Source organism: Homalodisca vitripennis, chromosome 7 (assembly GCF_021130785.1).
Source record: "Homalodisca vitripennis isolate AUS2020 chromosome 7, UT_GWSS_2.1, whole genome shotgun sequence".
Lineage (NCBI taxonomy): Eukaryota > Metazoa > Arthropoda > Insecta > Hemiptera > Cicadellidae > Homalodisca > Homalodisca vitripennis.
Window position 1 is genome coordinate 28772313 of NC_060213.1, and position 24177 is coordinate 28796489.

At 35.8% G+C, this 24177-nt stretch overlaps 1 protein-coding gene across 2 annotated transcripts in view; it reads left to right on the plus strand.

Moving 5' to 3' along the window:
• The window catches only part of LOC124365778 (formin-like protein), a 164043-nt gene that overhangs the window by 122583 nt on the left and 17283 nt on the right, over window positions 1-24177 (plus strand). For both annotated transcript variants that reach the window (XM_046821789.1, XM_046821790.1), the window contains exons 4-9: window positions 10296-10375; window positions 17057-17205; window positions 18752-18942; window positions 19856-19932; window positions 21666-21837; window positions 23813-23956. In XM_046821789.1, coding sequence (XP_046677745.1) covers window positions 10296-10375; window positions 17057-17205; window positions 18752-18942; window positions 19856-19932; window positions 21666-21837; window positions 23813-23956 — 813 coding nt within the window. The remainder of the gene's footprint in view (window positions 1-10295; window positions 10376-17056; window positions 17206-18751; window positions 18943-19855; window positions 19933-21665; window positions 21838-23812; window positions 23957-24177) is intronic.

Consider the following 24177-nt stretch of genomic DNA (forward strand, 5'->3'; position numbering starts at 1 on the left):
TATCACAGAAGCTATATGCTCTAATCGTTGTAATATAATAGGATCGAGTTGTAAAGATACAAAACTGCCCTGATTGACAACATTCCCACGTGTGTTCCAAGAACTTGCCAACGAGTAAAACGTGAAGGGGACCAGGTAGTGAGTGTTTCATTTGGGTTTTTAGCCTTTCCTAGTTTGATTTGGGTTTTAGTTTATATTGACTGTGTACTCGTTTGAGCTTCATCCCAACCTGAACAACTTGCTCAAGCTGTGTCCAGTTCTTGTCTCACATCTGTCTGTATCACTATCCTGTCCGTGTACACTAAAATGTAGTACTAACTTGTTCAAGCAGGTAGCCCAGCTTTCTGTAATTCTCCAACTAATATTTATCTCTTTTATGTTTTATTTGTTTAATTTTTCAAAGATATTGGTTCTTTATCTCTTCCCACGTTGACAATGGCACAGTTGGCTTGTTGATCATATCCATAAGAAGATTGCGGGAATATTAATTAATACGTATTACACAATTAAAAAGGCATAGAACCTTTATATATTTCGAAGGACAATCAAATATGATTTTGAGTTTTACAAGTTAAATGTATTCATCTGAATTAGTAGAGTCGGCGAAGAATAATGTCACCCCTTTACAGTTTATATTTCATTAGAGTTTCGCCCTTCATAAAACGACGTAACTAGTATATTCAGTAGTAGGTTTTAGACTATTGTTGTCCAGGAAATTTTGAGAAATCGATGAAGATTCAGAACCTGCGAAGCAATCGGAAATTCGGCACGGAAACAGTTGTGTCATCTGCATATTGCATGATTTTTCTGTTCGAGACTAATGCGTGAATGTTGTTCACATAAATAAAAAAAGAGAACGGGTGGATCCAAGATAGATCCCTGTGGGACTCCTTGATGTATTCCAGTGCTACTTGAAATAGAGATTTGAACTGTGCTCACACAGACATGTGCTGATTTATTAGTGAAATGCCCTCATGGGAGGGTACATTTGTCATGTGTTATCTCTTAATTGATACATATCAAAGTTTACACACAGATTATGCATGGGAGGAGAAAATGTATTTATCCAAGTCTACATCAATGGTAATTTGACAACATATTGTTTTTCCCTCTAGATCAGAACTAATATTGGTTGAACGTAAAGAATGAATGTTGTATGTTGACTCAGATTTAATTCAGTTAATTGACAATTTTTCGCCCTCGGGAGATTAGGCAGTGAGGTGATCGTGCATGATCCCCTGATACTTAGAAGACTGACAGTCGATATCCATGTCCTGACCGACACGTCTCTCCTAGACATTTAAAATTATGTAACACCCTCATGACAAGTGCATAAATTAAAGGTTTTCTTGGAACTGTTACCGTAACGAATATATGTTGTATGTTTGCTCAGATTTAATTGAGTTTATTGTAAATGTTCGGTCCTCGAGAGACTAGGCAGTGAGGCGATCCTACATGATCCCCTGATCCCGAAGCCAGGGAGTCGATATCCATGTTCTGATTGACACGTTACTCCTATACATTTAAAACCATGTAACACCTTCATGACAAGTGCATAAATTAAAGGTTTTCTTGGAACTGTTACCGCCTGTCACCGTAACGAATGAATGTTGTATGCTAACTCAGATTTAATTGAGTTCATGGTAGATCTTTGGTCCTCGGAAGACTAGGTAGTGAGGTAATCATACATGATCCCCTGACACTTAGAAGTTTGAGAACTGTTAACGTTGAAAGTTTCATTATAACACATCAAATTAGTTGATATTTTTAACCATGGAAGTATTTACTATTGACATGTAACTATGGAAGAATATTTTTATTTACATGTCAGTATTTACATGTTCTCAAATTAATAGTTTATTTTATTTATTTATATTTTACGTGTTCGTGTAACTCTGGCAAACTATTAAATTACTCGTTTGGAACGTTAACAATTTTAATACAGTAACCTAAATTATGTAGATTCATCCAAGAAGTTTATATACGAACGAGATCAGGAGTAAAAACTTGTCGAGTGCCGTTGATTATGTTCACTAATTGGAGGACAAGTTGACACATGTTCAGTTGTTCTGGTTCTCATTGGTATCACTAATTGTGCCAATTAACCCTCTCATTGCTACACGCAACAGTCTGCTCAGTGATGCAGCCTTTGTGGAAACACTTCCTCTTGGATGGTAACATGTTGCGTAGCACAAACTGTTTCCTGATTCCTCAGACAGCTCTGTCTTACCTCAGCGATAAATCTAGGTCCCCTGCAGAGAAGCAAGCTGCTGATGATGGTTTTTTTTCTGGTAGGACAAGAATCTTATAAATTGCACTTAGTCCTGTAAAAATCTTAGCGCTGTTTCCGGAGTGACAGGATATTCAGGATGGGTAAGGTTGGGGGTAGGGGCCGCCTCCTATCGAGATCCATGAGGAAGAATTAGGGCACTAAACTCAAAGTCATGTCCCTCCAGAAGAAGGGGAGGCCAGCTCTGAACCAGCCTCTCCAGCCAAAGCAGGCAGGAGTGGCACACCCTTGTTGAGACTAACAAGAACCTCTGATAGTTAGGGAACGAACCCCACCAAACTCCACAGTCATCTCCCACAGTACATAGACCTATCGAATTGCCCTTGTACCCCAGAATCTCGGCATTTGCTGTTAGTGATGTGTTACTCCTGGACAATTAAGTGACACATCGGTTTTTGTCGTGCCCAGTGGTAGGTTCAACTTGAAGGTATAAACCAGGCAGAAGTGATCCCTGCTGGGTTTCTGATGATGTTAGGAAAACGTCTCACCACCGACCCAATTCCACATTACCATTTTTGTGAACCCTGAAAACAGCTTTCCTCACACAAAAAGATGACGCAGGACAAAACCAGCCAGAATCCTTTTGGGCGATATGTGACGAATATCCCAGTTTGAAATGGATTAGTAAATTATTAATTATAAAAGGTAGTCACCTAATCGGGAAATACAGGACACCAGGAAATACAGTGCCATTTCGCTGAATTAATCCGGAAATTTCTCTATAATAATATTGAAATTAGTTCACTGGAAACTCAGAGTTTTATCCTGTATATCGCAATCATTAGTGCCGTATTCGAACACACCTGTGCTGCGCGTTGAAATAGCGTATGTCCCGTGTGTATTGACGTAATTGTACGAGAAGATCGTACGTAACTCCTCGCAATTCGTCAAACGATCGTTCGTTCCGCGATTTTTAGTGCCGAACCATATACTCGTACTAACATCACGTTCATCGCCGAATCCGTTCTTGCTGTATCGATACATTTGATCCGGTTTTTTATATCGATGTTCTGACCGAATAGTTAGTGAATAGTTAGTATCTTAACAAATGAATGATACGTGTCTCTCCCTTTGCTTAAGGAAGGAGCAGGTTAAGCAAAGGTAAACTTACATGAAAATGCAAACTATTTTGAGTCGATTTTTGTTCAATTGATTGTTTAATGGAATTTATCCGGTTTTAAATAAATACATAACATTCCTTTATTTAGAAAGTGTATTTCAACGTACAATCGCTTTTCAAATCAACTTTTGTCTGGTAAATTACAAATAAATAAAACCAAACTTAACCTAAAAGATAAAGAAATTGTTTTGTTATTATAAAGTGAAAAGACTAATTAAAAATTAATTATTCTTACTTAAGGCGTGTAATTACTTATCTATCAACTTATGTTTAAAGTTTTTACAAGAAACTACCCTTTTTATTTGCAAGGGTAGGTCATTGGACAATTTGGGGCCGAAGTGCGAAATGGCCTTCCTCCCGATCTCAAGCTTTTCTTCGCAAAACGGTTCTGTCGGGTGATGCGTTGGGATACCTCCTACCGGTATAAGATCCTCTCGTTGAAGTACGGTGGCTCTTTTTGAAGAATAGGAGCTTTTTGGATCATGCAGCATGTCAGCATTCTGCTTACCACTTCAATGGGCAGCATTTTGGCAGTGTCCCGAAAAGTGGATGCATGGCCGAAGCGTTTTAAATTGAATTGAATCAAAACACAATCACTGAGACATCAAACAATTCAGATATGGCATCAAAATACTCAAATTGATTATTGTTAATGTACCCGAAGCTGATTCACAAATTATTAGCTATGACGTGTTTGTTTCAAGTTTCTTGAACAATTTCCTAAATGTTACGAAACCAACGGCAAACAAGTTATGCATGGCCTCGGCTGTTTGATCTTTTGCTGGCGTAACGCTTATCGGAGGCTCATTTCGTGCCATCAAAAAGCTGTTAGGGTCTTTGAAATTTTCGGCTGGCTTGTAAATGAAGGCGCATTAGTGCTATCACTATTTACAGTGCAGGCTGCTCTCTCTCTCTCTCGCAGTCGCCCCAAACCACAGGCCAGCTGTAAGAGTGGTGCTGAGGAGAGGGGTGGTCGTCTATATCCAGCTTCCTCCCACGAATAGCTCCAGGGAGTGTTCACTCCCCCGGCTTTATCTCCGAGGACTCCCCACCTTCGGAGAGGTCATGTTGATAAGTCTCTTTAGTGCGGCCATCAAGAGGGTATTGACATACTTCAAGTGAGTTAGGCGTTACGTAACTCAAACCCTTGTGTAGCCCTTGCGGCCTTTATATTTGGATTCTTCAAATTTGATTTATGATCAGTGCAGGCTGCTCTCTCTCTCTCTCGTAGTCGCCCCAAACCACAGACCAGCTGTGAATGGTACTCTGAAGTAACAACACCATGCTGTGTACTCATTCAACCCCGTTAGTGTAGCGTTAAATTTTGCGATTTCGTGTCTAATGTTCTTGTGAATTATTCCAAGAACTTTTAGCTAAAGGTTTTAAAAGGCTGACACGGATCTGGGTACCAAATTACAAAATTTGGTACTTAGGCACTACATTGAAATACATTTAAAAAGCTAAAAGGGACAAAAAATGAAGTTGACATTTGTTGACAGTATTGTACAGTAAGTGTTTTGTTATCACATATTACCATTTGGAATTGTTCTTTCTAACTATACAGGGTGTTCATTTGAAAACTTCAAACTCGTATTAAAAGACATATGTTTTATTTTCAACAAGTTGGAGCTCCTCCACATTATGCTCTTCCTGTGCGACAATGGCTAGATGCACACTACCCGGATCACTGGATCGGTAGAAGAGGATCAATTGAGTGGCCGGCAAGGTCTCCAGACTTAACACCCTTAGGCTTTTTTTGTGGAATCACTTGAAATTAGTAGTTTTTCAAACACATCCCACTGGTGTCCAAGACTTGAAAAACATGATCAATGCTGAGTGCAGACGCTTAAGCGATCACACGCGCTTGGAGCTCTGGTTAACCAGAGGAACTTTTAGAAAGGTTAGGCAAGAATTTGAAAATAGGTTATTTTTTTACTTGAACAACAATGGCTACCTATTTGAACATTTGATTTGAAGTTTACAAAGTATTTACAACAGTATTCAGTGAGTAGTTTTGTTGTTATTAGCAGTAGTACAGTAGTTTGTAGACTAATAATTGTTGTGTAAGAAATTACATTATTGGCTGCTGATACCAAACGGCTTGGCCCATTTCAATTCTTTTAAACCAAAATACAGCATTTTTTATGAGCTTCAATTTAAGGTGTCACAAGCTATTAGTTGCCACTTCAAAATTTTGACTTTGGCTATGGAGGTGAGCACCCCCATTTTGAAAAATGTTTTTGTTTTTTGTTTTTTTTTTTTGTGTTCCCCCAATTAGTACTATACACTCCCGTTTACAGAACTTTTACTTGAGCTATAAGTCTTTTAATACGAGTTTGAAGTTTTCAAATGAACACCCTGTATTTTCCAAGAACCGTGTTTTGAGTTTGGTAAAAATATTTAAGGGGACAGTAAACACAAGTAAAGTATAATGTGTGGTAATTGATGTAGTGGTTTCAATTCTATTTTTAATCTGTTAACCCTCTGTACTCCATAAGCTGACATTTTACCGGGTGTTGAAGGTCTTCTTCAGTATTGTTTTTAGTGGTCTGAGGAATAAAAACCGTTTCAGATGTTGTGTACATTCCCGTTGTCCTAGTAACACTTGGATAAATCTGAATGCCTAGTAGATCCGCTAGTAAATTGTGGAGACATCACAGGCCAGATGACACAGTAAGAGGTCGTTGTGGCGTTTCTCATGGTGATGTGATGGGGCCCTTCCTATTACTGCACTTAGCTTGATAGATGCCCATTAGATGTCTCTCTGACAACTCTCTCGGGTGGCATATTGTAGTACCATCCCACTGCAGCGATTCCTTGTGCAGAGTGAATTCTCGAAATCGTCGAGTGAAAGTTTCATAGTTGTACTATAAAAGCGGAGTTTTGTTTCTGTAAGAAGTGGCTGCAGGGGAGAGGTGTCTTAAAAGGTTATGCTGTGCTTCCGTTGTTTTTTTGCCAAGACTGAACTAAACTTTATCCAAGTTCGACTAGCAGAGACACGATGGAGCAACACTCACTTAGGCTTTTGGCTAAAACATCTAGGACAGTCCGTCAGCGAGGCGGTAAATAGGGAGTCGTTTGCTCTCTCTTCTGTCCACAGTCGCTCTCTTCTTCACCTTGGTAAACACGGTAATCTCTCATCATCCATTTGGACTACAAAATTTCAAAAAATAAATTGGAGCACAGAAATTGGCTAACCCCTAAAGCTTGGGAGTTACGAAAATTTGTTTGTGTTGTGTATCAAATAGAATCCTGTTGTTCTGGATATGTTTTAAAAGAACAAAAAACACATTTTCAATAATTTGTACAAGCTTTGGCCATTTTTGTGCCTTCAATATTCACTATGTGTGCAGTTTCATTACATATTGATGCTGGAATTTCTTAAGGGATATTGTTTGTGGTTTGTAAACAATCTCTACTGACATTGTATTATAAAGGCCAGTTTGCTTATCAAAACATTGAGTAATTATTTTGGCCATATCATACCCTATGTGGGATCGATACGGCCTCGTCAGGATTTTAAAAGATTCAACCATGACGTTTTTGGTCACATTTTTTGACTGTGACTGTCGTCTTGTCAAGAAGAACAATTTGTTCAACCCGTGCAAACATCTAATCTCTCTCTCTCGTAAACACAATGTCGGCCTAAATAGCACCAGTGGGTGTACTAGCAAACACAGATGACAACAATAACTGTTCATAAGATCAGTTTGGATTGTCAGTTTCAACTGTTGTTTACACCGAACTGGTTATTTGTTTGCGATATCGGTTCAGTTCGGTGTGATTCCACAACTAATGGACTGATGGAATATTCGTCAGTTTGGATTGAAAAAATGAACTGATAAAACCGTTTTGGGTGTGTGTAGGGTCTCTTAGATTTTCTTTACAGTTCATTCAGTTTAAATGGTGTTCCAGTTGAAATTTTGCAATGGTTTTTGCACTTCGAATTGACAGTCCAAAGCAAGCGAATTTGGAACTGACAGTCCAATCTGATACTGTTTATGCAGTAGCTTACTAAGCACCAAATCGAACTGAAGTGCTGTCTGGACTGAACGGTTGAAACGTGTGTATGCATGTCCGTATCAGTCGTTCACCGTTCACCGCCCTCCCCCCCCTTCATACCTACCCCTTCCCACCATCCCCCAGTCAGCCTCCTTACTACATCCATTAATTTACACCTTACACATAAGGGACCAAGCTGTGATTTAACATGTCCTATTTCGAGGTTTTCTATATATTATAATCACACTTATAATACACTGCGCCAGAGGGTACGGCGGCTATCGCGAGATACTGGATCAAGCAACGTCGAGCGTGGCTGCTGCTTGGATGGGTGACCGCTGAGCAATCCTGTCCTTGCAAGCAGTCCTCCTGCCCGGCCATTGGTGGTGGTTCGGAATTCACCTTTAAGCCGTTGGTCCTGAAGTTGAGTGTTAAGAGGTGGGCTTCTTAGCTCATACTTATTTCTTCAAAAATGTACTGCTCAATACGGAAATAAAAACCAGGATCTTTCAAATTAGGCCTATTTAATTATGTAAGATTGTGTGCTACAATAACAATAATTATAGAAGAAATTAAAAAAAAAAACTTGGATTAAAAGTGTTTGGGCTTTTGATAAGTCCTTTTGCTTACTTACGTAGTGATTTTCATTCAACGTGCCAAAATCGTCAATGACGTCATCAAAACTTTGTTATGTCTGATTCAATAGAAAGCACTGCAGCACTAGCTAGCATATCAAATGTAAATATTTGAAAACTACTTCGTATTAAGCAATAAACCTGCCACTGTAGATCCACAGTTCTCGTGAGTAAAATATATACTGTTCTCATGAGTAATGCACACAGTTCTCGTGAGTAATACGCACAGTTCTCGTGAGTAATGTTCGCAGTTCTCGTGAGTAATGTTCGCAGTTCTCGTGAGCAATGCTCGCAGTTCTCGTGAGCAATGCTCGCAGTTCTCGTGAGCAATGCTCGCAGTTCTCGTGAGCAATGCTCGCAGTTCTCGTGAGCAATGCTCGCAGTTCTCGTGAGCAATGCTCGCAGTTCTCGTGAGCAATGCTCGCAGTTCTCGTGAGCAATGCTCGCAGTTCTCGTGAGCAATGCTCGCAGTACTCGTGAGTAATGCTCGCAGTTTTTGTGAGTAATGCACACGGTTCTCACGAGTAATGCACACGGCTCTCATGAGTAATGCACTCCTAGGCGCTAGCGGGCCGCGCATGATCATGGCAACACCGTCCTCGGCAGTTTAGCGGTTACCGCGCGTAGGCACCGGTGTTAGAATTAAAGTTTTTAATAGTGCTTTACAAAATACACGTCCAAGATCATAAACTTAAGAAGCTCCATAACGTCATCAATGCCGATTATTTTTTAATTCGCCCGATCAAGAATCAAACTTGGGATGGTGATTTTATAATCATTCATTTACTTCAAAAATTTAATATTTACATACTAAAAACATTACACTTATAACTATGCTTTATAAAATAACTGGCCTTAATCGGATCATAGGTTTCCGAGGTAGGTAGAAATAAACAAGCTTTTTTTAATGTAATTCTAATACTAGTTAGATCGTGGTTATGTTCAAACTCGGGTATCTATATATTTTGATCCAATAATATATAGTAGAGTAGTGGGTGGCGTGGCGGCAGATTTTCCTAGAACCAATATCTATCTACTCATACGTGTTTTATTGATATACACAAACATGTGCATGTTACTGGGAGCCACCTTCATTCAAACTATCTTATGCATGAGTAATATAACATGACATGTATTATATTATTTTCATGCTTTCATAATACAATTTCAAATTTTGCCCCCTCCCTCTCCACCAAGATTTTGCTTCCCTGTGGATGTGCACTGAATATCACGTGCCTAAATATGGACCTGTAGTGTATACAACTTTAAGGTGACTTTCAAAATTTATTACCATTACCAAACCACAAGCAAGATGTTTTTATTTACGTATTTTAGTAATATAAATTTAAATTTGGTGTTCTTGACTAAATCTTTAAATTTACTTGTTTATGTATATTTACATTTTGCTCCATGTACTTGTTAGGTACTTTCTAAATCTACATGCAGAAATTGACTGGCAGTTAACTATCTAAAATTCACTCTGATGAGTTGATTATTCACCATTGCTGGCATTTATATATCAACGGTGCCAGATTAAGGTAATTAAAAAAGATTTTGTTGTTGATGTTTTTCCTTCATGTGTTTTTTTTTATAGTTGCTTACTTTCTCATTTGTTTACTTCAAAGAAGTTATTTACCATATTACAGATCAGATTCGAAAATATTTTTACCATGTCAAAAGACTTTTATATTACATATGTCTAGCAGTATTAAGAATCAAATTTGTATCATGTTCTCCCCCCCTCCCTTCATTCCAATTACATCCTCAGTGAGAATTGCTTATGAAAGAGTAAGGTGATCAGACACAGTTCTCGTGAGTAATGCACACAGTTCTTGTGAGTAATGCACACAGTTCTCGTGAGTAATGCACACAGTTCTCGTGAGTAATGCACACAGTTCTCGTGAGTAATGCACACAGTTCTCGTGAGTAATGCACACAGTTCTCGTGAGTAATGCACACAGTTCTCGTGAGTAATGCACACAGTTCTCGTGAGTAATGCACACAGTTCTCGTGAGTAATGCACACAGTTCTCGTGAGTAATGCACACAGTTCTCGTGAATAATACACACAGTTCTTATGAGTATCTGTCTAGAACTTATCAAACTTTCCCTCTTCCGCTGCTCGGTAAGGTTTATATGCAGGTCTGTAGTAATCTTTTGGGGAACGCCTCAGTAAAATGAAAAACTCGCAGGCTAATAATCCGTAGATGCAAAACGTCATGTTACAGTTTTGCTGTGTTGTGTTACAGAAGAGGAAGATCGTGGGAGACGCCACGTCCACACAAGTGCTGAAAGACCTTGAGATCTCGCTGCGGACCAACCACATAGAGTGAGTCACATTTTTACACTGCATGTCGTCTCTACATAAAAATTGCATTTTCATGCTACGAGTGAGTGAGGTTCACGTAGGACCGGAGAGACCGTCCTGGAATCGGTAGAAAATCTACTTCAATGAGTGTGGTTTAAATCGTGTACACGTTAAAATGAGACAAATTACATATTTGGTCAATCCCGAAAAAGTGGATGCCATTCAAGATTTTTTAGCTAAATAAACGGTATTTATAAGCATGTTTAGTTTTTTTTATTAATCGCACTTAAAGTGAGTTTAGGATAGTGCTGTTAAAAAAATTGTGTTTTAGAAGTGAGAATTTAAATGTTTTAATTATCTTTCCTTTTAAGGGAAGGGCACAAACAAGTTGGTTTGGAATTGATAATGTGTGTTACCTATTTCACCCCAGGCAATCTGCTATTACGGTTAATCTGATTTGTATACCATTCTTTATGTTACGATTTTAAAGATAATTCAGAATCCCTTATAAGATATCAAAATTTTATTTCTTTGGTTTTTTTACTAGGTCAGTGGTAACCTTTGTTTTGGCTTATTGAAATTCTGAGGGCACCCCCCATTGAGAGGCATTCTAAACTAAGAAATGTGTAAATTGAAAACCTCTCTTTGGGATACATTCTTGTAAAGGAACAAGATACCAAGAATTTTGTTCTAAATTTGAAGTCTTGGCTTTGATTTTATTCTTAGATATTTAAGATCAAAATCTCAATTTCAAGCTAACAATATTGCATTGTTTCTTTGCAAAAATTTATAAAAACGTAAACTAGGAATAGAAAGTGCTCAGTGTTCTTAACATATTGAAGGAAGTTTCTCACAAAATTTTCAATTTCCAGAATTTATCTCTGTTGATATGTTGGCATTCCCCGTGATAAGTTGTGCCCCATTTTCTTATTCTAAATTATACAAAAATTACAAGGAGGCCATCAGATGCTCCCTCACATGTTCCTGCATACATGTGTATGTTGCCTATCGATAATGTGTAACTCTCATACAATTGTTGTATGTAGCTGAAATTCAATGTCATGTTTTTTTATCAATTGTAGATTCGTCAGCAGCCACAGCAACGTCATCTGTAGACACTATCCACCTTCATTTCAAGTTCACTGCAAATTGATAAGTGAGCCCTTACCTTGTACCAACATTTTCGCCCTTGTTTTAGCAATGTTTCAGTACCGATGACGTGAAATTTCATAGCAGTTTTTATTTTCCAGTATATGTTTTAATCTTCCATTTTGTGTGAATACAAATAACTTAAGAAAACATGTCTTGTTGATGAGCCAGATTGTCATTCTTTCAAAATACTCATATTATAAGATCTGGAATGATGGAGAAAACGACATATTGGAAAAAGTAAACACAAATTTCTGTGCATAAAACATTTTTGGTTGTTAATGATATGCTGTAGATGGAGCTTATATTGGTCACTGTTAAATTACATTAAAAACATAAAACCAATATTTAATACATTTTATTGTTTTGTGATTTTAAAACAATAAAATGTATTAAATATTGGTTTTATGTTTTTAATGTAATTTGTTAATGATATGTTTAAAAATATGACACTCCAGGTCCAGTTCAGTCTAAACTCGTGTTGTTCATTTGTTTTCACACATTTTATTTAATGGCAGCGAATCGTGAATATTCGGCTGAGAATAGTAAATAAAACTATTTCCTTTTATAGGGATTTAAATCCCTAACTTAAGTCTAGGGAAATAAGCCCACTTATTTTCATCTTTTCTGTTTTGAGCTTACTGCCTTGTTCAGGATTGATTGACTAGGGTATACAGTTACACAGCTATATTGCATAGTTCCTTTTAAAATATTAATATATAAAAATGTAGACTACAATTAATAAAATGCTGTATTTTTTCGAAGATATCAGAGTAACTACTCAAAACATGAAGTTCACAGAATGTCAGCCAGGTATCTACTAACTGAGATTGTCCATTCAGTGTCCAACTTGCGAACATGTCCATCCATCTGCCTATGTTCCAATGGTTACAAATCATAGAGGCTACCCCAAAAATTTCATTTTTGAGTTCACTAAATGATCTGATGCCAAAAAGATTGTTTTCACCTTTATGCAGTGAAAAATTGGAGTATGAGACAAAATATTTGATTTTGATAGTCCCTCTGTAGCCAATTTGTTTTTCACAACCTACTCATTTTATTTTTAGTAGTTACGATTTTTGTGTAGCTTTGTTAGAATTAATTTGTAATGATTTGAGCGTAGAATTAAAGTTTTTAGTTTTTACATGAAATAATTACAGGTGTATTTCTTGTGTAAGTTATTTTCTGTATCCTGTAATAAGTGTTACTTCATTGTTTGCATCCTGTATGACTATTTAACGCTTTTTAGAATTACAATCGATACACGTTACATCGATCATGTCGTTACTGAGACATTGGCAGCAGATGTAATGAATCGCTCGGTTATTGGCAAGTTATGGGCAGTTTAGACAACACCAATGTTCTCGCTTATCTCAATTGCTTGGTTTTGCACTGAGACTACAGTTTACACTTGAGACACGGACTGTAGCATCTCAGATGTGTTCTGTGCCTTATCAACGATGACATCATGGAACTAAAAGCATATCGGCTTGTTAGGCAAATTACATGTGCTGACTATCCCAATCATGTGGTTTCAGGCAGTTACATTATAATTGATTTTTTCTCAATTGTCATTGTTGAGCATTTGCGAAGCCTATCACTCGTGGGGCTAGAACAATTTCAATTGTTTGTCTGTCTGTCTCGAAAACAAACTAACCTATAGACTTGAAATTTTGCACGAAGATTCATTCATTATATGAGGAACACCGAGTTAGATGATGGTGCATGTCATTATATGAGGAACACCGAGTTAGATGATGGTGCATGTCATTATATGAGGAACACCGAGTTAGATGATGGTGCATGTCATTATGTGAGGAACACCGAGTTAGATGATGGTGCATGTCATTATATGAGGAACACCGAGTTAGATGATGGTGCATGTCATTATATGAGGAACACAGAGTTAGATGATGATGCATGTCATTATATGAGGAACACAGAGTTAGATGATGGTGCATGTCATTATATGAGGAATACCGAGTTAGATGATGGTGCATGTCATTATATGAGGAACACCTAGTTAGATGATGGTGCATGTCACTCCATCAGATTTGGCTGACTGTTTAGCAAATATTTTTACTTTGGTCTTACGGTAACCATGATCAATCGCAATGAGCAAATATCACAATAATTAAATTTGTAAACAACCTTAGTTCTATCATATGAGATTTAAACATTAGTTGTTTATTCATAGAGCAAAAAGAAAATATAATAGAATGGATAGGCAGTGTTAAAAGTTGGTGGCAAAATTGAGTTCACCGCACCCTTGCGTTGTAATACCCTCCTAGCTCACCAGAAGTCGTATTAATTAGACATTCTGTTATAATACGTAACTTCAAAAATTAGAATGTATCGTATGGGAAGATATCTCATCTGTAGATTTTAAATTTGCATGGAACATTTACATCCAAAAAGGAATGAGTTATGTGGTGGTACTGTCCAATCGTAGAATTTGGCTTAGCGTCATTGAAGCCTATATCGCTCAGTAGGCTGACACAATTTTTCTTTTCTACCGGGAATGTAAAAAAGTATGATTATCTGTCTCCTCTCTATCCGCAGAACATTTCGAGAGTGAAACGAGATAGACTTATGTACTGTACAATAGGAGATTTTGTACAGCAGAATTTAAGCCCTCTCTGGATCTGCTGGCTGATTACACAAAGAGCAGACGAGGCGGAGAGGACTAATCATCCGTCATACAATAGCTCTTGTTCTGTTCCCGATTGTGATATTGTCTGCCTGCGTTTGTCCCACCATGTTCTGGGTGTCCGTAACACCAGTATTAACCATAATACTGGATACAAGTTCTCTACACAGTGTATATAAGAACTTGTGAGGGAGTTCTCTTTGAATCATATCATCAAGACCATTTTCCTATAATACATAATCCAACAGTACGTATTTTCAAAGAAAATTAAAAATATCACACAGGCTATAAAATTGTAATGCTTAACAAATTATTAATAAAATAAGTTAAAGCTGTAATAAAACATAAATTTCAAATAATTTCAATGTTAGAACATTAGTCATACTTAAATCTAACTATTTCAATATTTCGAACACAAATTGGTTTCGCAATTTAACATGAAATTATTATTTAATACTTATTTTCAACTCATTCTCATACAGTGCTGACCAAATTATTAGACTAAAGTATATATTTTGCTTTTTCTTCTCAATTTTTACTAAATAAATTTTTAATTTCATGTTGGTATATGTTAAAGTATATACCCTCATTCGTGTGTTACTATAGAATAGTATGAGGAGAAAATTTGATAATTTTATGTTGGCGGGTGGCAACACTGCCTATTTTTTTATCATCTGCCTTTACAAATCTACCAGCTGCATAACCAAAATCAGGTTACAGTTAATTTTTCATGTGGTTAACATGTTTTAGGTTCAGTAGATCTTTCTAATAGTGTATTCCGTTATTATTAAAGTAAGTTTAAGGTCATTTGTGAGTGTATGAAACCACTTTTTTACTTCCTTATTAGCTATTTATAAAATTATCAGGAAATGGGTAAAAAGGCGGACCTTTCACCAAGGAAATGTGCTGTGGCCAAGGTTCTTTTGGAAGAACAACATTACACACAAACTGAAATAGCACACTGACTAAATATTTAGCAGAAGTCAGTTAGTAGGATCAAGAAAACACTTGATATCAATGGTATTTATAAATCCAGCTGTATCGGAAAATGTGGCCGGAAGAAAGCGTTAAGTCCAAGGATGGCCAGAAAGTTGAAAAACATGACACTAGTCAATAGAAAAATGAATGACCAGCAAGGTTCTTAGTGACCAGTTAAGAGATGATGGCACAAATGTTTCGCCCAGGACCATCAGAAGAACCTTGAATGAACAATGTCTTCGCGCATGCAGGCCTACAAAAAAACAAAAAATAACATCAGCAATGGCTAAGAAGTGATTGGAATGGGTCAAAGGGATTCAGTTCACTACTGAATCCTGAGGGTACTGTTACTTTTTCCAATCATCATCAGTGAACTGAATGCCTGGTTACATTGGAGTTGCATGCAAAATGACAAGTTTGTAATATATATGCTAATGTTACATGTTAACATACCATATGATGTATTATCAGTTTGTTTACAAATTTATTTATTCTGCGATTTTCTTGTTGCCATTATGGTTACCCATAAGACCAAAGACCATACCATAAGATCAATGTGAAAACGTAGCCACTGCTCAGCTAAATTCCATGGAGTGAAATGCACCATCATCTAACTCAATTTTGTTTGTATAGAAATACAACTTCATTCAACATTTCAAGTCCAGAGGTTTGTTTGTTCCAGATATAATGTGTGTGGAGACAGACGTACATACAGGAGGTCTATTATCCTTGGAGTATTTGTAGTACGTGTGTTGGATTTTAGAAAATTTTACTCATGACATAAAAGTGAAGCACAGGCTTACAAATAATGCCAGGAAGGTATAATAAGCTGATTTTCATGTTTAAATTTTATCTTTTGCTTGCAAAAATATCCTTTGTGGCAAGTAAAGGGTGTCTACTACAAAGCGAGATTATCCTTTCACATATAAATTGGCCATTATACATGCAGGTTGGAGCAAATATTTCTACTTCAACTTGTCACTTGAAAGCAGACCATCATACTCCTCCATTACTCTGTACAGTTACATTGCAATAATTTATATATAATGTGATTCTAAAATAGGCTACCAAACTCGGAAATAGATAAGCACATAGAAATGAAGATTAAAGTTCACATAAATATGAATGATCCGAAATGCTTATTTTTCTGTCAGTCTGTCTGTTTCTGTTTTTGTATTTTACAGTTTTTTTCTGTTACCATTAAAACTAGAACATTTTTGAAAGACTTATCATTGAGAAACAAAAAGTTTTTCATGGTAATTACCTAAATTGTGTCATGTTAAACAAAGTTATTGTTTAATTTCACTAACACTCACAATATATGTATACACATTTTTCAAGAATTACTAAATTGTCTAAATTTCATGCCCAGATCAACATTTTAATTATTGGAATGGGACTAAAAATTAGAGATTAAAATATTTTTCAAAAGTTTTATGGCCAATTTAGAATGATCCTGTATGTATACTATTATATATATATTTAAAAATAACTTAAAAACCAGTTTTTAACAATTTAAAGTGAGTGATAATTTTTTTATTCTTTGAGGAAATTGAAATAATACATAGCTTTAACGTAAATATTACTATATTCGGGTAAAAATTGGATCCATAGTAAATTTACATAATGCTTACAGCTATTTATATTCTATATTTTTATTCTGTAAATTTTTTGTATTCATAAGTAAGCATTTAATAATGCAACACAAAAGTTTCAGTGCTTTAACTTGAAAGGTTTAGGAGTTATAAATCATTAATAATAAGCTAGATAAGGCATTGCTGCCTTGAAAGTATTTTTTTTCAAATTGTAACTCGTTTAATTATTTTTTAAAGTTTGAAGATGCTTTTCTGAATGTCTATGAGAGGTGTAATTAGTAATTGGAAAACAAAAACTTGGACCAATGGTATATGTTGTGATGCTTTCAGATGGGTGCGAGAATTCCTGAACGAGCAGAACCTGGGGCTGGACTCCCTGGTGGATTACCTGAGTTTCCGATTGGTCATGTTGAGACACGAGCAGCGTCTGAGCGAGTCACGATCACCGTCTGAGGAGCGAGTCAACACTTCCACCTCAGGTGTGTTCAAATTTCCTATTTTTCAGTTTTCAAGAGTGGTTTCTTTAGCAGAATTTGTCTACATTTGATTTGAAATCTGAGATGATACGATACGCTTTACAAAAGCCCGATCAGGTGTAAAACGGCGGTTGTGAAAGATTGTGCGTGCCCGATGAAATACATATTGCTATGCATTTCCTTATTGCGTTTTTATTGTTTGGTTGTCTTGGTGGTTTGTTAATTATGAGCCCACGCTTAATAAAATACCTCAGACCATCAAATACCCTGTCAGGCTCATGATTCCTTATTTTTAGGTACCCCTTGGGTAAATGGAGAAATGTTGAAAAAAATGTTAGAAGTATTTTGTGTGCCAAATTGCAAATATTTTTCTTGTTATATGATACGTCTAACATAACAAATCTATTCCAGTGTTTTGCTATTATTATTCAAAAATTCAACGGTATGTGAAAAAGACTGGGAATTAGCCATCGTCGTAAACATGTTAATAGGAGAGATCAATTATTTTTTTATTCAAGATTGCCTGAAAAAATTTGAGACTGATTAAAAGAAATTGAGTTTAGTAAATTAAACAAACCTATTTCTTATTTATTTTAATAGTTAGATTTATGAGAATAAAAATAGTTTAAAAAATAAAAATACGTGAATGTGTTAAAAAATCTAAAATTATTCATGATTAGTTTTTGTTAAATTTGTGTTCTTTAATTTGGAGGATTACAATATAGGGGTGACACTTTTGAAATGTTAGGCTGAGCTTTATCCCTTCATTTTGTGGAAAGGAACAGAATAAAAAAATCCTAAAAATAAATTTTAAGTAGTAGGCCTATAATGAACACCAGCTTTTCATTTTATTTCTAGTATTAAAACACTGAGAGGGGTGTATTACTTTATGTTTACTCTCTGTATTATTTACAAATCCCATCATCTATGTAGTACTACAAATGTAACTAGTTTCCTATATTTAAATCTTTACATGATTTGTACATTTTGTACATAATCTGATAATGTTGAATATAGATCTAGTGTAAACAAAGATAACAAAAACTACAGACACTGTTTGTGATTAATGCCCACATAAATCCATCTTTTCATTAAAGTAACACATAGTCTCATTAATTTAATCACTACAACTCTGTAAAAGCCCCTAAACGAACTAAATCAGCTGTCACTTTATGTCAACTACTGTACAGCAGTTGATTAGGTAACATTTGTTGTGTAATGTTGAAATTGTTTGTATTGACAGACGTACTTATTTTAATATCTATATCATATATTTTGTACATAATTTAAGTATTTTTATTGTTATGGGACAAACTGAGTAGATAAGTATTACATGAATTAGAAAAACTGAAGAAGATAAGATAGATATAAGATAAGATAACATAACACAAGATAAGATGGCCCAGCAAGTTGAAACTTGTCAACTAGCTAATAATTCTGCATTGCTCTCTTTTATCATTTAACTATTTAACATTGCTCCTTCATCACTCTCTCTCTCTCTCTCCTTCTGCCTGTTGTATTCCATCGTTGTCACTGTGCACTGTCACAGGCACGCCTGGAGTATGCTCTATCCTATCGGCCACCCTACACTCAGGCAGTCACTGTCGACCACCCCTGGAGACCCTGGATAGCCCAGATGTCCGGAAGCGTTCCCGTCACGCTGCCAAACTCCGAATGGGCGACCCCAAGGACGACATCCACGTCTGCATCATGTGCCTCCGGGCCATCATGAACAACAAGGTACTGGATAGTGGATCCCAAAATGAAATGGGAGAATCTAGGATAAGAACATCAGTTTTGTTGTTACACTAGGTACGCAATTATCTGAAGTAGATGGGACAACCCTATTTTGGGATAATTGAAATTTAAAGATTAGGCAGACCACCTGCGACCAGTTGGTATTGATATCTAAAAACTGAGCAGCAGCATCCTTGTAAGCTTACTAGTTTCTCTTCTTATGTCAAGAAGCTGGTTTTTGCTGCGTTCTGTATCCAATGGAAGAAATGAACATGTCAGAAATGCACCCTTCTGAAGGATCTTTTCACTTATTTACCATTGGGTTGCCCAGATCTGAGTGATAACATCGGTTTTTGCTTCACTCAGTATCCAATGGAAGATATGAAATAGTTAAAAATAGAATTAATGCAGTTCACAGTTATTGAAATAAAAGTATTCATTTTTAGCATAATTTTTAAGTAAAACTTTGACAGCCAGTCACTTTTTGTACTGGATTGAAATAAAGACCTCTGGTTTGCAGCATTGTTCTTCTTTTACAAGGGTCTTGAGATGTCACTCGATGGGGTTTTACATTCAAAAACAATTTTAACTTAACCCCTAATCCTCAATTTAGGATTAGGGTTGAAGTTCTCATATACCCCACAAACCATGACTTTTAGTTTTATAATGATGATCCCCTATATTATTGGTTGAGATATATATATGTGGAGATTGATGTGGGAGTTTTGGGACACTTGGTAAAATTTTTTGTCAGTGACACCGCAGTCTAATTTCCTGCTCAATATAATGTTTATTGTTAATTGCAGCAGTAAAATTAAATAGAGCAGCAAGTGTAACTTAATAACTCTTTTTAATACTGACTAAAGAAAGCAATTCGTTCACAACCATGTTAAAAAAAATGTGTGTGCTTTTTCAGTACGGATTCAACATGGTTATACAGCACACAGAAGCTATCAACAGTATAGCTCTCAGTCTCATACATAAAAGTTTAAGGTAAGTGTTTGTCTTTTCTAATATTTACTATATAAACTTAGATCTGCGATACGAGAAAAAAGTGCATTTAGGATGGTGGGTGGTTTTTTTTTATGTTGGGACGGGATCCAACGCAACAATTTTAGACTGAAAATGGGACAAATTTTATTCTGCCTTAATTTTTTAAACTGTGTTTCCATAATTTAAACTAGGGGAGAAATTTAAAATGCGCATGTTTTTCATTGAAATAGATAGAGTGATTAATGTTTGGGGGTGTTTATATTGCCATCCAAGAAGTTTTTTGATGAATGAAAATTATTTACTCCTCCCCAAAATGAGGTATTTTGGAAGTCAAAATTTTTAAATAGGACCCCCTAGCAAGTGACTTTATGTGTTTCACATATTAACTTGTAACCAATAAGAGATGACATGGCAAAACAAGTTATTGATATGGACTTCCATATGGGTATCAGTCAGACAAAACAAAACCTAATAAATGTTATGTTAATCTTATTTGTTGATTCTTGTAATAACTTGTTTTATGATTTGTTGTCGTAAGTTCTCATAATAGCTAATGACTGAAAGTTTTATCTGCCTTACAATAACTTTAAATTTAACATAAATTGTGGGGATTTTATAAAACACTTAAAACTTCAAATGGTCACCAAATTTGGTAGAATAACATTAGAGACTTCTTGTTTGTGTAATTATTTTTCTTTTTATCATACCTTTAAAATGAGGTGTCACTTGCTAGGGGGTCCTATTTAAACATTTTGACATACCCCGAAATACCCCATTTTGTGGAGGGGGGGGGGGGGGTAAAAAATATTTATTCATCAAAAAACTCCTCAACAGGTTATATAAAAATGCCCCAAAGTTAATCACACCATCTCTATTCATAAGAAAGTTAATAAGGGGGGAGGGACTTCTTAAGACACCCAGTATATTATATATTGTCATATAATGTGTTTATGTATATGTACTATAAATTAATACACAAAATGCTGATTATTTCAACTAAATTGTTACAAATATCCATATTCTGATGATTTAACTTTATTCTTTCTCATAATAAGTTTTGTGGTTTTTCATGAAACTGAATTTCAAAATTAGTTTCTATAATTTTCTCTATTTTAAAGGTTAAAATATGAGTTTGTGTTACTTGTCTTAAAAAAAGGTAAATTATTATAATGTACATTTTATATTGTAGTTCTCATGATGAGTTTGCCGCATATAAATTACAAGCTATACACTGAACAGTGTGTGTTGTAAAATTAATAAATGATTACCAAATTTAATTTATTTTCAAAATTGTATAGAAATTAATTTGTGCAGACATTTCTTCCCTATCTCACTTTCCTCGTACATTGTCTCAATTAATGTTGTTGTCAATTGGGAAAAGGCCTGAAATATTGTTCTAGAACGTGCCATCTTTCTTCAGATAGAAACATGAATACTATAATTAACCTTCTGGATCCTATGCGATAATTTGCAGTGCAGTAAATGTGATTCTTCTCTTTCTATAGTCATCTGGAGCTGAATTAGTTAAAAGTGCAAGCCATGAAATCTTTAAATAGATAGATATTGGTAGAAACTGTTATAACTGACCTGTTCTATAACCGAGATGTAACCCAGGAATGAATAATTGAGAACATTTACTTGTTGAGAGGACAAATTGAACCACAGTGCCCACTGAGATTGATAATTCGATGAAGGTCCAAGTGTTTCAATGACTGAATTCCTTTGGTGTCCAGGACGAAAGCCCTGGTCCTGGAGTTGCTGGCAGCCATTTGCCTGGTCAAGGGTGGCCACGAGATCATTCTCTCCGCCTTTGACAATTTCAAGGAGGTGTGTCACGAGAAGAGGCGTTTCCAGACTCTCATGGAGTACTTCATCAACTACGAGGTCTTCCATATAGAGTTCATGGTAAGTACAAGTGATAGCTCTTTGTAGTTAGACGAAGCGGGGGTTGATGTGGGACGAGAAATTTCAATAATAATGAGTAATTCCAGACAAAATCATTTCAACCCTTGGAGCGCTGAATACAAATTCCTATATTTTCCCCTAGCGTGCTATTAGTATAAAAAATAAATTTTTAATTTGTTTAAAGTTCTATTTGATTTAATATTTCTGAAGTTATTGTAGGAAAAAAACATAAAAACTGAATTTTTTAAACTGTTGTGTTTTTTACATATTAAAATGTATAATAAAATAGCAAAACATGGAATTTGCCGATTTCAAAAATTGTTGTGTGAATGAAACACTTCGAAGCATGAAGTGAAATTGGTTAGAATTTTTCAAATAATGTAACTGTAAAAAATGTTTAGAAATAACGTAAAACACACAACTCAACACAGGAACAAGCTAACGCGCAGGTCTCGTGAACAGCACTGTTGCCCTCCCCACGCGGGAAATCCCGTAAGACGCGCCAGTCTGCAGGTCAGAATGGCATTCAGTTGCTATGACAACCAGTTTCGGATCGGTAACGGGTGGCCAAGAACAATGAATGGAGTGCAGTCGTTGTCTGAGGTTCAGACAACATTCTACCCTATTCTATCGGCAGTTTTACAAACTATAGTTCACGACAAAAAAAATTAAAACTTTAATTGCGAGATTTACCGTAAAACGCATGAAGAGTCATTTTCACCGCACATTTCCTGTAATACGTGTGGTAAGGGTTAAAACCTCTGAAAACGGTACAAAAAGTTACTGTATCACTATATTCATAAAATTTGACTTTACAAAGTTTGCTGTAGTTTATTTTGGCAATTTTAGTATATGCACCCAATATTTTGAATGTGTTGCAGAAATACTATGGGTCACAAGGGATCAGTTTTTACAACTAAGAATGTGGGTATCTAAAGTTGGTATTCAGGTTGCGAGTTCAGTTTGACATCCTAAATTGATCAGAGATCAACATGAGTAATCTGTTTGCTGGCTTGAATCAGTTCAAATATCCAAAATCATTTTCATTACCATAAATCAATCCCTGTATACTATCTGAGACTAGATTAGATATCAGCGATCTGTTTGAGTTTCTAGAAGTAATAGTTAAAATATGCATAATTGTCTCGTGTATTAATGATGTGGATTAATTAAAATATCCTATATCAATCAATATGGTTTATTTCATGTGAAGCCAAAAACATACAATTGTGAATTTCAATAACATGTGAATTTAATGTGTATTAAGTTGTAGACAGATTGAAATTAAATAGCTTCAAATTTTCTGGCTTTATCGTCCACTGTTCTGTACAGTTTCTCTTCCATTAAAATTAGTTTTTTGTGAAAGTTATGGGAATATGAATCAAATTTCTTTATTCAGTCTGTACATACATACAAGAATAGTGTCATATAAACGTATCAACACATTTAAAAGTACATAATTTATGTATTTAACCTAAATGGGGTGGGATAGGTTCTTCATGCATGTTAGAATTCGGTTGTTAGGTATCCAAAAACTTCGGTTCATGTTTCAAAGTGTAATGAAAATTGTATGATTTTTTGAGGTAATTTTCAGAGACGAGAGGTTTTATAGTTCTATTAAATCCACTGTAATTAAACTGTTTGCATTTGTTTTGTGAAAATTTTGTATTATGATATATTGCGTTTATTCATTATACTTAAAAATCTGGGCCAATTGCTTTTTCAGTTTTAAAAACATAATTTGGATGTCGGAATATAAATCAAGTTGTCTTGATCTTTTGAAAATTATCGTAGTTTTTTTCATTAAAAAAGTTGTACACTGTCGTTTATAATTTTATATAAAATACATTTTAAGTATGTCAGTTAGTTTATGAAGAGTTTTCAAAAACGTTAAATTACCTTATATAAAGAACTTTATTTCTTGATAAAATGTTGTAACCATGTTTTAATGATGATTGTGTGGTGTGCTGCGCAGGTTGCTTGTATGCAGTTTGTCAACATCATTGTACACTCAGTGGAAGACATGAACTACAGGGTCCACCTGCAATACGAATTCACCAAGCTCGGGCTGGACGACTACCTGGAGAAACTGAGGCACACGGAGAGCGAGGATCTTCAGGTAGATATTTATCCTGGAATTATGCTCAAGCAACTCACCCTGTTGACATTATTCTTACTCCTGTGATTAATCGAAACCCAATCGGACCTTGGCCAACAATGTGCCTCCACGCTTTCCTATCTTCGTTTATTCCAAGATCTTTACCCATCTTGTTCAGGTCTGCTCTTATCTGATCTCATTCTTGGTCTTGTTCCCTCTGGTTTTCCTTACCACACTCTTCG